This window comes from Melitaea cinxia, chromosome 7 (assembly GCF_905220565.1).
Source record: "Melitaea cinxia chromosome 7, ilMelCinx1.1, whole genome shotgun sequence".
Taxonomy (NCBI): domain Eukaryota; kingdom Metazoa; phylum Arthropoda; class Insecta; order Lepidoptera; family Nymphalidae; genus Melitaea; species Melitaea cinxia.
In genome coordinates this window covers 3,552,266-3,565,859 of record NC_059400.1, presented here as the reverse complement: position 1 = coordinate 3,565,859, position 13,594 = coordinate 3,552,266, and the positions used below count along the sequence as shown (strand labels likewise).

At 35.6% G+C, this 13,594-nt stretch overlaps 1 protein-coding gene across 1 annotated transcript; it reads right to left on the bottom strand.

The window, feature by feature from the left end:
- Positions 1-2,845: 2,845 nt before the first annotated feature.
- On the bottom strand, positions 2,846-12,312 carry LOC123655100 (phospholipase A1 VesT1.02-like). Its single transcript, XM_045590938.1, has 3 exons — positions 12,228-12,312; positions 10,873-11,541; positions 2,846-3,124 (listed from the first exon to the last, which is right to left on the bottom strand). Exons 1-3 carry the CDS (start codon positions 12,310-12,312, stop codon positions 2,910-2,912), a joined length of 969 nt encoding a protein of 322 aa, XP_045446894.1. The 3' UTR covers positions 2,846-2,909.
- Between the last annotated feature and the right edge of the window lie 1,282 nt (positions 12,313-13,594).

The window sequence follows — 13,594 nt, the reverse complement described above, 5'->3', positions numbered from 1 at the left end:
GCAAAATATAAATATCATCAGCAATTAGTGATAACCTTTGGTGACATATATCATCACAATTCTTTACTTAACAAAATGTTGTTGATATTAAATTAATAAAACCATGTATGTATATGTATGATTCCGTAAAAAAGTCAAACATAATGGTTTTATTCACATCAAATCAATTTTTGTAACCAACTGATCAAGTCTCCAAAAAAGATACAATCGATTATTTGTTGGCTTCAGTATCACCATTCTTATGACAAACATTTGCACTGACCAAACTAAAGAATGAATTTATCTGAAAGTCAGTATAGCTTAAGTAGACCGTTAGGTAACACTTACCAAATAATATTATACATTGTTATTGTTTTATATCATTAGTATTAAACCGTCACGTCATAAGGAAGTCAATACTAAGTTCTAAGAAGAAATAATACTAAATATATTGAACTATAGACGCGGAAACATGTCGCTAAAATAATATGATTTTAAAAACCTTCAACATACGACTTTTTTCTTGCCTCGATTGTTCAATAATATCATCTATGCATATATTTAAGTAATACAAATCAAGAAATTCGATGTTTAAATATTTCAATGTAAATATGTATTTCAATTCTTTTCTTGAAGTGTTTCCTAGTAACATCAACATACAAAATTGAATTGTATAAATAATACAGTTGTTAATTTTAATAGTTATTATAATAAAATGCTGACCTTCCTGAACCTGAACTGCCGCAGATTTTTTTTTGAATAGAAATCTCGTTTAATGTATAACTTCGAATGAAAATTTTCGACTGATGTTTTTTGATACGATCGTTGGTGGTATAATCGAAATGCGAAAAATTCCTTGCAACGCCAACAGTCACAGGCTTGAATCCCTCGACGTAATTACTGTTATTTATACAAATATTAGCTAATATAAGTTAATTCGGAGAAAACTATAGATCTGTCATAAACATTATCATTGATATCATATCATTTATTATTATGAAATTTATGTACATAATATCAAGGAGGTGAATGAAACTTAATGTATATACTATTTTGATGTTATAGTTCTGTTTAGTAAGCTGTGTGGCTACGGCAGTAAAGAATATAGCCACCCTCTCTCTTCCCGTGGCTGTCGTATGTGGCGTAAGGGATAACACAGTTCCACTACCACCTTGGAACTTAAAAAGCCGACCGATGGTGGGATAACCAACTGCTGCCTTTGACACAGGTCGAAGACGGGAGGCAGCGCTTCGGTGCTACAAAGCCAACCACCAACCCGCATGCCCAGCGTGGTGACTATGGGCAACTCAGATGAGTTCACGCCATTTTTGGCTCGAACTTATGGAGGCCTATGTCCAGCAGTGGACTGCGATAGGCTGATGTGATGATGATGATGATGATGATACTTTTACTATCTTGTGAGAACATAGTATGGTAGCTGAAACACATCGTCATCTTTAATTATTAAATATAATATTAGATATATCTATCGGCCCCTTAATTACAATATGTAGAGGTCAATTCTTTTTTTTTTACATTGTAATACTTTCAACAATCATGACAATCATGGCGAGAGAAAACGATCGCTATCATATATTACAGTTTTTACCTTGATTATTTAGAATAACATTGTGCTTTTGTTTTTTTTTGTCTTTTTTATGTAATTAGGCCAGCAAACAAGCGTACGGCTCACCTGACGGTAAGCAATTACCGTAGCTTATAGACGTCTGCAACACCAGAAGCATCGCAAACGCTTTACCGACCCTATCCCCAATTCGACCAGTAGCTCTGGTCGAATTGGGGATAGGGTCCTCACCTTACTTACTAACAGGAATACAACACTGCTTGAGAACAGCATTATTTAGCTGTGATCTTCTGTAAGATCGAGGTACTACCCCAGTCGGGCTCCTCCACATTTTGAGCAGGAAATTTCCTGCTGCTCAGTTAATAGTTTTGTTTTCTATTCTGTCAATCTCCACCAGACGTCCTAATTTGTATGACTTTTACTTTTATTTAAAACTTATACCGACAATATACTTGTACGTATCGCACAAACCTTGTAATGACTACCATTCAGTATTAAAATTTCATTAAATAAACAATGTTTACCCTGTTTGACTATTCTTACCGTATAAATCATAATTAGTACGTTTTATATTTAATAATCTATTTCCTCTATAAATGCTCTTACGCACGTGAAATGATTAATACATATATAATACCTATTTGAAAACATTGTGATCATTGTTCGCTTTACGTCATATTTTGACATGAATCCCAACTGTGATGACATACTCTAGTTCTTCGTAATGAAAAATGAGGATGAAAAATTAAATACCCATAAAATAAAATCACATAAAAACATTAAAGTTGTGTAACAAATATGTTGTTTTGCATTTGATATTAATTGTCCATTCATTCATGTCATTAGCTTAACACGTTAATTGGATACAATATAGAATTAAAGTTAAAAATACAATTTAATTGTAAATACTAATTATTTTTAAATTATATAATTATTTTTATACAATATTTTTCAATACGCTATTATTTGTCTTTAGTGGAGGCAAGCGTAAATTATAAGTATTTAATTTTAATAATTAAAAATTCCCTTTATAGAGCAAAAAAAATGTATTCGGATTTCCTCCTGTAATCTTTCTATTCATAAGCGTCATAACGATAAAAGCTGTTTCAGGATAAAATTTGTATGAATTACTAAAGTTTAGTTTTTAACATTTAATGATATAATAATAACCTATGTTAAAATTACCAAATTATGACACCTCCAAAAATTATCTACTATTTAAAAAAAACTATGAAAATACAGTTGTTTTCATCAACAAGGTAAATGTTATTAACGAAAGAATTGTCTGCAATATTCTATATTATATTTGATAATTGTTTCAAAATTTATGTCAAATTATTGGTAATCACTTTTTATCAGTAGAAACATAATAAATTCCTCTCTTATCACCAGGATTGTGATAGCCAACTATAGCCGTTTCATTTCCTTCACACAAGCTTTCCTTAAAAGTTTTGTATGAGGCACAAGATCGTGCTATATATATTTCTGGCTTATGAACTGTTTTCATATAATATCTGACGCAAGCTTTGTGATAGCACTTTTCAGTATCTTCATCACTGTCTGAAAAAGTAAGAGTAAAGTGCTTTAGTATAACAGGTTTAGCAATATAAATTTAATATAAAATCATTTTTACCGTATTCTAACAGAAGTACATGTAAAGAATGTATAAAAACTAGCTGATCCCGCAAACGTTGTTTTGCTATATATATTAAACATAGTATGAAAAATAGATGTTGGCTGATTTTCAGACCTACCTGATATGCACACAAAATTTTATAAAAATCGGTCCAGCCGTTTCGGAGGAGTATTGTCACTAACATTGTGACACGGATTTTATATAAAAGATAAAACTTAACAACATCAAATACTGGAAAATATGTACTAGAATAGTGTTGATACTGAAACTTTAATTATACACAATTACCTAAATTTATATAAAGACTACTTAAATATTGTTCCGTCATCGTACATTTTTCGTAATTTTACCGTTGTAATCGATGTTCTGCGTGAGTAGATTTATGCAGCAACAAAACGCAGCCTTGAAAAGCTGTTATGCGCTCACTACCCGCGAGTTGAGATATTTGACAAAACTTGAGGGTAGTAGCAACTGGGGTGGCACACATGATCGCACCGCGAACGCACGTCGTTAATTCGGAACTCGACCGCCACGCGAGCTTCTATGCGCAAGTGTTCTCATCAAACTCTAATCGTGATACAATAAACTATTAGCAATTGCTCTAAGACTTTGAAGTGATGTGCAGAATCCAACCAGCTGGTGTGCCCTAACGATAGTGGAAGACATCATCGATTCTCTAAGGTACGTGGGTGCATTGTATTTTGTTGCTGCGTGCCTATTAACGTTCTGAACATCGATTACATCGGCAGATTATTCCTGGTCTGACCAAAGTGTAGTAAGAAGCCACCTATCGGTTTTCTTTGTGGAGGTGCGTTTGCTACATTTCTCTGGTGCCGAAACCCGGGATGCTTTCCACTAATCTCATGTGCTGTACCGTTATACAATAGCTGTGGTATTTCTGGTTAAAATAGGTACTTTGTAAATCGTAATCATTCTATATTTATCGTTGTTGGTTGCAGAGTTATCATTTAATCGGAATATACTAATCCAAAGAAACGTTCAGTGTCAGTACTTACGGGCTAACTAGTCAATTTATCGGGATTTATATCGTAAAATAATCGTTTTAGTTTTGTCTTGAATTACTGTAAGATCAAATTAAGCAATCATCAATTTTTATCGGTGCTTAATTTACCTATCGGCTTACATTAATTCTTTTAGGCATTACTAATTCAAACTTTTCATATTTGTACATCATTTCATACGTCATTAAGCGTTAAATATCGTTCTATATTTGCAAAACATATTGAAATATAGTTTCATAATTCACGAAATCGAATTAATATTTTTATTTTTTTTCAATATCGGGTAGTTATATTTTTCCCACCGATAACTCGCCAACTCATCGTGCCGGTTAGGTGAAACTATTTCATTGTTTATCCAACAAAACCGAATAGTAAATAGGTATTCACTTTTAACAAAATAATACGAAACAATATTAAACCTTCAAAATTCAAACTACGGATATTTGTTGTTCACTTATAATATTTAACCGTTTAAACGAAATACTTTAGAAAAAGATCGTATAATAAAATTATCATCGTTTATGTTTATAAATTTTATTCAAATACTTGTTCACAATCAAAGCGCATCTGCATCGATCGTAGGCATCGTACTTTTTGTAAACAATATTCCAAGGCGTTAGGGTGGTAACACACTTAGTGAATAAATATAATTTTTAAATTTTTTTTTTTAAATTTTTTTTTTATTTGTACTCGGTAATTAAATCTAAATTAAAATGTCACTTTTAAGTAAGCATACGCGAAAGTCTAGTGCTTTGAAAAAATCTAAATCCAAATCTGAAGATTTCGAATATACTGCACAAGATTTGCCATCTTTGCGTCGAAAGCGGACAATTGCTATTAAACGTTTAAATAAAGCTTTAGAAATCGGTCAGTTAGCTAGGAGTGATCCCTCTCAACGCGACTTATTTTTATCTTATCATCATGACATTAAAACTATAGCGGCGGCTTTTGAAGACGCACATTTCGGTATTTTAGAGATTTTAGATGATGCTTCTGACTCGGATGCTTGTTTACAGGAGCAATTTGATGACACGTATTACGAAATTGAATCTATTTATCGCGGTTTAATTCGAAGTGAAGATGCAAAGCAATCGAAAAGCGTTTCGTTAAATGTTCGGTTACCTAAAATAACACTTCCTAGTTTTTCTGGTAACATCAAGCAGTGGCCGGAGTATTTTGATACTTTTAACGCTTTAATTCATAATTCTTCTTCACTTACCGAAACAGAAAAGTTTCACTATTTGGTGTCCTCCCTTAGCGGCGACGCATTATCCGTAGTTAAAGCGTTTCCTTTAACTCATGAACATTACACTAGTGCGTACCAAGCCTTATGCGCTCGATATAAAAACAAACGCGATCTTGCTTTTACTTGTTGGCGCGAAATCCTTAATATTGAATTTAAATGTAGGGATGCTAAGGAATTTCGTAAGTCTCTCGACACTTTTGATGAGAACTTAAGTATCTTGAAAACGATTAATTTACCGGTTCAAGACTGGGATTTCATCATTGTGTATCATATCTTATCAAAACTTAATACAGAAATGCGTCGTAGCTTTGAAGAAAAACATTCTGATATCGAGTTTCCGACTTATAATCAATTAAAACTATTTTTACAATCTAAGTGTGAGGCTTTGATGCGGGATACACATTTTTTGGAATTACCAAAATCGAATAGTAAGCCTTTTCAAAACACAACTAAACGCCCCAGTGTGTCACACGCCTTAGTTACTGCAAACAATGAATCGGTTACGTCTACAACTAATAATAACAAACCTTCGTTTTATACTAAAAGGTGTTCGTATTGTAATCAATTGCATTCTATTTTATCGTGTTCCGAGTTTCTTAAAAAATCGATAGACGAACGTATTAAAACTGCCGAAGAAAAGAAATGGTGTTATAACTGTTTAAAATCTTCTCATCAATTAAAGAATTGTAATTCTTTATTTTCGTGCCGTATATGTAAACGTAAACATCACAGCTTACTCCATCGTGACAGTACCGACAAGACACAACAGAGTGTGAACTCAGCAGCCTTATACTCAAGATCTCCTTCAAGGTCTACCGTGCTGCTTGCAACTGCTATCGTGCAGGTTCAGGATGCTGATGGAAATATGCAATCTTTTCGAGCGCTTTTCGATACTGGTAGCCAAAGTAACTTTATAACAGAGTCGGCAGTTAGACGTTTGCATTTAGTACCTAATCGAACTTCGGCAAGTGTTTGCGGACTCGGAGAAGCTTCTGCTCCTATTAGCGGAGACGTCACGTGTTGTGTAGGCACACAAAATAAAATATATTTCAAATTAAATATGCACGTAATTCCGAAAATTTGTAGCGATCAACCAATAGCTAAACTAAATTCATGCCGATGGTCTCACATCCAATCATTAGCTTTAGCGGATCCCAGTTTCGATATTCCCGGACCGGTTGACATATTGTTAGCTGCTGATGTTTTCGCCGAATCGCTGTTAGGTTAGCAAATCAAGGGTAGTCAAAATCAACCTACCGCTTTTAAATCGTTATTCGGTTGGCTTCTCCTTGGGAAAACGTATTTAAATTCTAGTGCGGTGTTACTCACATCTTCTTTATCGTCCAATATCGATACCGAGTTAAACTCATTAGTGCATCGATTCTGGGAATTAGACGACGTACCGAAAGCGACTTCATTGACACCAGAAGAACAGCTTTGTGAGCAAAAATTTGTAGCAGAGCACTATCGTGATACTTCTGGTAGATATGTTGTCAAATATCCGTTTAAAGATAATTCTGAACCTATCTTTAACGGCTCTCGCGAAGTGGCACTTCGACGGTTTTATGCAATTGAGAAAAGGCTATCAACAGATCATGAATTATCCTCTCAATACTGCGAATTCATGGCTGACTATATCGAGTCTAATCACATGTCACTTGTGCCACTTGATCAAATGGGTACAGGTAAATATTACATCCCACATCATTGTGTTTTACGTCCTGACTCGACTACGACTCGTCTTCGAGTTGTGTTTGACGCGTCTGCAAAGGATCGTAACTCCAAATCTTTCAACGATTCTCAATTAATCGGTCCGAAGTTGCAACCTGACATTTTCAAAATTCTTTTACATTTTCGGGAACATCAAATCGTAATCACGGCGGATGTCCGCCAAATGTATCGGCAGATTCTGATTTCGCCTGAACACCGCGAGTATCAACGTATTCTCTGGAGATCGTCGCCTCGCGATGATATTCGAGAGTATCGTTTGAATACGGTTACTTATGGTGTAGCCTCATCTCCTTATCTCGCTTGCCGTACGTTGCGACAGCTTGCTGACGACGAGGGAGATGCATTTCCACTGGCGAAACAGATCGTACTCTCAAATGTGTACGTCGATGATGTTGTCTGCGGCTTTGACGATTTTAACGTTGCTCAGGAAGCAAAGACGCAACTTATCAAACTTTTTAATTTAGGACATTTTCAACTTCGTAAGTGGGTTAGTAATGATCCAAAGCTTTTATCTGACTTACCCATTGAACATCACTTACAAGGTTCAATATCGCTTGACCACTTGGAACCCTCACCTCTAAAGGTCCTCGGCCTTCAATGGGACCCTTTATCGGATTCATTTCTCTTTTCGGTACAACCCACACATCAAACTTGTACTAAACGTTCAATCCTAAGCGAACTTGCGCGAATTTTTGATCCTTTAGGCTTTCTTTCACCAATCACAATCCAAGCTAAGTGCTTGATCCAAAAACTTTGGATTCTCGGTGTGAATTGGGACGAAACGCCACCCATCGAAGTTGTCCATTCTTGGGCTTCTTATACGGATCAACTTCCGAAGCTAGCTCAACTTCGTATACCGCGCAAACTTACCTGCTCGAAGTCCACATCATACGAACTGCACGGATTTTGCGACAGTTCTGAAGTCGCGTACGGTGCTGTGATATATTTACGTGCCACAGATGAAGCTGGAAACATTCAGGTCTTCTTTGTTTGTTCCAAAGCTCGAGTAATTCCATTGAAGCGAATTCCACTACCGAGACTAGAGCTTTGTGCTGCAGTCCTGCTGGCTGATTTATATAAGTATGTTCATGATACGTACCTTGCGCACATTTCAATCGATTCTGTCTTCTTGTGGTCAGATGCTACTATCATTTTATCCTGGCTACGCTCTCACTCGTCACGCTGGACTACTTTTGTAGCAAACCGCGTGAGTCATATCCAGGAAATCACTCCACCAGAATGCTGGCACCACGTTTCCTCCAAGGACAATCCAGCTGATATTTGCTCTCGCGGACTTTTCCCCAGTGAAATTCTGAATAATTCCTTATGGTGGGCGGGACCAGATTGGCTTGCAAAGGAAAAGGATTCATGGCCGTTGCATGTTGTAACTGTAACTCGGGAAGAAGAAGAGATTATCCAAGCTGAGGCTCGCAAATCAGTTGCATTATTGAGCGGACAAGGAGCTAATAACGACAATTCTCATTTTTTAACCTCTTTGACGCATCGTTTTTCATCGTTACAAAAACTTTTAAACGTTTTATCATATGTTTATCGTTTTATTAATTCAATTCGAAAGCGCTGTAACTCAAATAAAAATCTTTTCATAAATAACATTGAACGTCATAACGCCTTGATGCAGTTAGTAACACATACCCAAAGTCAAGAATTTTCAAATGAAATTTTAAGCTTACAAATTAAAAAACCTGTCATCAAACAGTTTCGTAAACTCAACCCATTCATCGACGATTTCGGAGTCCTCAGGGTGGGCGGCAGACTTTCTCGCTCGGGGCTGGAATACGAACACAAACATCCAGCGCTCTTACCTTCTGATCATCCGCTAACGTATTTAATTATCGATCACATACATCGTAGTTACTGCCACCCTGGTGTAAACACAACAATTTTCCTGCTATTGCGGCAGTTTTGGGTAGTGTCAGCGAAACGTGCAGTGCGTCGCGTTCTTTCAAAATGTATAAAGTGCTATCGACTGCACCCTCAACCGTTACAACCGTTCATGAGCGATTTGCCTGCATATCGTGTAAATCAGGTGAAGCCTTTCTCTGTCGTGGGCGTGGATTTTGGCGGACCTTTTCGCATAAAACTTGGTCCACATCGTGGCGCTAAAATTGACAAGGCGTACCTCTGTGTGTTCGTTTGTCTCGCGACAAAGGCGGTTCATCTAGAGGTCGTTTCTACACTATCAACAGACGGTTTTATCGCTACTCTTCGGCGTTTTGTGGCGCGTCGTGGTCGCTGCACGACTATTCATGCGGATTGTGGTACCAATTTTGTTGGTGCCCGGAATCAACTATCTTCCCTTATGGAAAATGCTTCACATGCGGAGCGAATTGAATTCAAATTCAATCCTCCATCGGCTCCCCACTTCGGCGGAGTGTGGGAGATTCAAATTGAAGCGGCCAAAACTCATTTATACCGGGTTGTTGGTGATCAAGTGTTAACTTTTGAAGAGCTAACAACGCTCTTCGCTCAAATAGAAGCTGTTTTGAATTCGAGACCGCTTTGCCCCGTAAGTGCTGACCCTAACGATTTATCAGCACTAACTCCAGGTCACTTCCTGACCTTAGAACCGTTAACTGCAGTCCCCGATGAGGATCTATCTTCAATTAACGTTAATCGGCTTCATCGGTGGCAGCTGTTACAATCCTTTCACCAAAACTTTTGGTCCAGATGGAAAAATGAATATCTGAATTCTTTAACGCAACGCGCTAAATGGACCAAAAATTCGAAACCTCTAGCTGTAGGATCGATGGTCATTATCAAAGATGACAACCGCGCTCCGTTACACTGGACCCTTGGTAGGGTACAGCAGCTTCTTGCTGGAGCTGACGGAGTCATTCGAATTGCAATGGTTAAAACTGCAACCAATAATGTAATCCAACGGCCTTTGGTTAAGTTGTGCCCTCTGCCATTGGAGGACTAGCTTCCATTGGATCTTGTGTTTTTTAGTTTTAACTGTATAGCTTTAATCCTTTTTTCTTTTTTTTTTTCTTCTTATAACTATTAGTATCGCACCGTTTATCATATATATTTTTTTGTTTTACCTGAAAATACCATAGCTATTTTGGTGGGCGGGATGTTCCGTCATCGTACATTTTTCGTAATTTTACCGTTGTAATCGATGTTCTGCGTGAGTAGATTTATGCAGCAACAAAACGCAGCCTTGAAAAGCTGTTATGCGCTCACTACCCGCGAGTTGAGATATTTGACAAAACTTGAGGGTAGTAGCAACTGGGGTGGCACACATGATCGCACCGCGAACGCACGTCGTTAATTCGGAACTCGACCGCCACGCGAGCTTCTATGCGCAAGTGTTCTCATCAAACTCTAATCGTGATACAATAAACTATTAGCAATTGCTCTAAGACTTTGAAGTGATGTGCAGAATCCAACCAGCTGGTGTGCCCTAACGATAGTGGAAGACATCATCGATTCTCTAAGGTACGTGGGTGCATTGTATTTTGTTGCTGCGTGCCTATTAACGTTCTGAACATCGATTACATCGGCAGATTATTCCTGGTCTGACCAAAGTGTAGTAAGAAGCCACCTATCGGTTTTCTTTGTGGAGGTGCGTTTGCTACAAATATATTGACATTAATAAATGTAATGTAAAGTAAACGTACATTGTTGTAAGCAAATAAATTTAAAATAGTACCTTCATCACAATCTGGCTGAACTTTTCCTTCACGATTAAAAAAGAAATCAGTATCAGCTATCGTCTGGGTTGTGCCGAAGTGACCAGCGTTACAATGATACACTTCAACATACTTCCCGACTCCTGATCTTATTTGATCTTCGAGTCTACCAACAGAAAAACATGGTCCTGCCGGATCTAATCCAGTGATACGCCAAACTCTATCCTTCGTTATATCTCTAAATGTTTCAGCAGCATACGAAATTATATGGCCACCCAAACTATGACCAATAAAATGAATATTATCTGGAGGAAATGTATCTCTGCTTAAATTAGCCAAAACTTTTCCTAAGATATGTCCAATATAGTACGAGTAACGCACGGAACGTAAGTAGCTTTTAAGTCTTTCTTTATCTTCGTAGGTGTAAGCTGAATGGTCCACTATTATGAGATAAACATCAGGCACGTCTTTGAAAGTTTGTCGAACTACTTCTTCGAGATCTTTATTAATATTGCTTTTAAAACCAGGAACAAATATTATCAATCTTCTCTTAGAATCCAAGTCGACAGTACTTTTCAAAAGTTCTGCTGTACCTTCAATTTTGTTGCTTATGTTGACATTGTTGACAAAATCGTAAAAATAAATTTGAGTTTCACTAACGTCGAGATCTAAGGACTTATTATGATCACCTGAAATACAAAAAAAATGTTAATTTTAAGATATTTACGAGGAAATAAAATTTGAAAAGATTGTTTAAAGGAATTGTCTTTTCGTGAGCTGACTATTTAAACAATATATACATTTAAACATTTTTTAATATCATATCTAAAATCGACCGTTCCAGCGGGGATCGAACCTGCATCTCCGACTGACCGTGTCGGTGCTCTAGCCAATTAAATTGATGTATTATCATTAATTTTGATATGATATTAAAAAATGTTTAGAATTTCCTAATGTGTAGGTAACACAAAAATAAAAATCGTACAAATATATACATTTCAATAAATAAATAAATGAATATAACATATACACCTAAGTCTGTTCCTAAGGTAAGCAAATAAAAAATCAGGTAACTCAATGCTTGTGTTATAGGTAACAGCCGGCTGATATAGCTTAATACTTTGTTTTTGATAGATATACATAGTAATATATTACTATGTATATTTAGTGAGTTAATGTTTTTAGTGTAATATTTGCATGTATATATTATATATATATAAATATACATATACAAATATTACAGACTCAGGCGGGAATCGAACCTGCATCCCGCGGAACAGAAAGCAGGGCCACAACAAACTGCGCCAACGAGCTAGAAAACATTAACATTTATTTATTAACAAGCAGACATTTATGATGTTGCTCTTGGCTGTACCTGTGATTTCATTAATTACAACTTTAAGCCTGATTTCATTGGATACATATTTCAATTTGATAAAAAGCACCCAATCTAGTAGCATGGACTAAAATTTCGGCAAGATTGAATAAAGTCTATATAATATGTATAGTGGTTACCATATTAACAAGAAGTCCATATAGAGCGACTCAGTTTTTCGCGCAAAGCTTAGTGTACAATAGGGACAACATTTGATACTATGGTTTTAATGGTTATATGGTTGCTCTTTATATTACGGTTCAGAATACATAGCTCTGAAAGGCAACAGAACCACCAGCGAGAGAGATAGACTTAGTAACAGCTTCAAGCAAACTTTAGGTAGGTATACTAACAATGAGTAAATTCGTAAAATAGGAATAAATTTAAAAATAATTGTTTATAGCTATAAGATAAAAGAGTAACTTACATTTAAAATTCTCCGAATATAAGATACGAAAGCGTTCGTCGGTTTGATCGCCTTTTACATTTGTAGCAAATATTACTAATGATAAAACATGGGTTAGTGTGTACACATACATCATCATCTTGACTGAGCCAATACTGAACATTAAATATAAAATCATTATAATTGAATATAAGGTATTTTCACAATGATTCGTAAACTGTTTATTATTTATTTATTTATCTATTATTTATTTTTTACTATAACACATATCTTGAAGATGAAGCTACCTATAAGTGAGTATTTGCCACAACTGTTTATACTCGTAAATAACGAATTTTGAACATTCGTGAATTTTGAACATTCATATTACGATTTTTTAAATTCCAGTTAATATGAAACGCACGTACGTACAAAAAAGAATCACGAATTTGAAATGCGACCTAAGCGTCGTCCACATGAACTTGCAAATTATTTTGTAAAAATTGCTAGTGATTCATCGTTAATACACGAAAGTTATCAGTGCACTTGCTTCAAAGAAATAAAATTATAGAAGTTGAGTTATAGCTTGTACCACTTCAAGTGTATGATTATGATACTAATATAATAAATCAATAAAAAGTGGAAAGGCCAACAGGATATATTAGGATATATACCTTATAGTCCTTGACAAAAAACCGTTTTTTTAGTAATTAAATGCCGACATTTAAGAAACATTAAATGAAGAACCTACAAATTTATCCAAAAAATAACAAAATAAAAAAATATTTCTATAATTTTTTTTTGGTTTCAAGAACTTAAAAATTTTGTGAAAATATCGAGAACAAATTTAGAAGCTACACAAACAATATATGTTCCTTGATTAATTTTGAAAAAAATAGGAAATTAAAATAATAACGATAATTTAAAGTATTTCCGAATATTACTAGTAGTGGAAGTACTAAACGAGGTAGACCTACAATAA

Bases quoted from the DNA above. Each gene is read 5' to 3' on its own strand.
- LOC123655100 (XM_045590938.1), bottom strand. From the start codon at position 12,312: ATGCTACTAGATTGGGTGCTTTTTATCAAATTGAAATATGTATCCAAT. The intron at 11,542-12,227 runs GTACAGCCAAGA...TTTGTATTTCAG, and splicing joins TGTAATTAATGAAATCACAG to GTGATCATAATAAGTCCTTA. The intron at 3,125-10,872 runs GTACTATTTTAA...TTACTTTTTCAG, and splicing joins TCAGCCAGATTGTGATGAAG to ACAGTGATGAAGATACTGAA.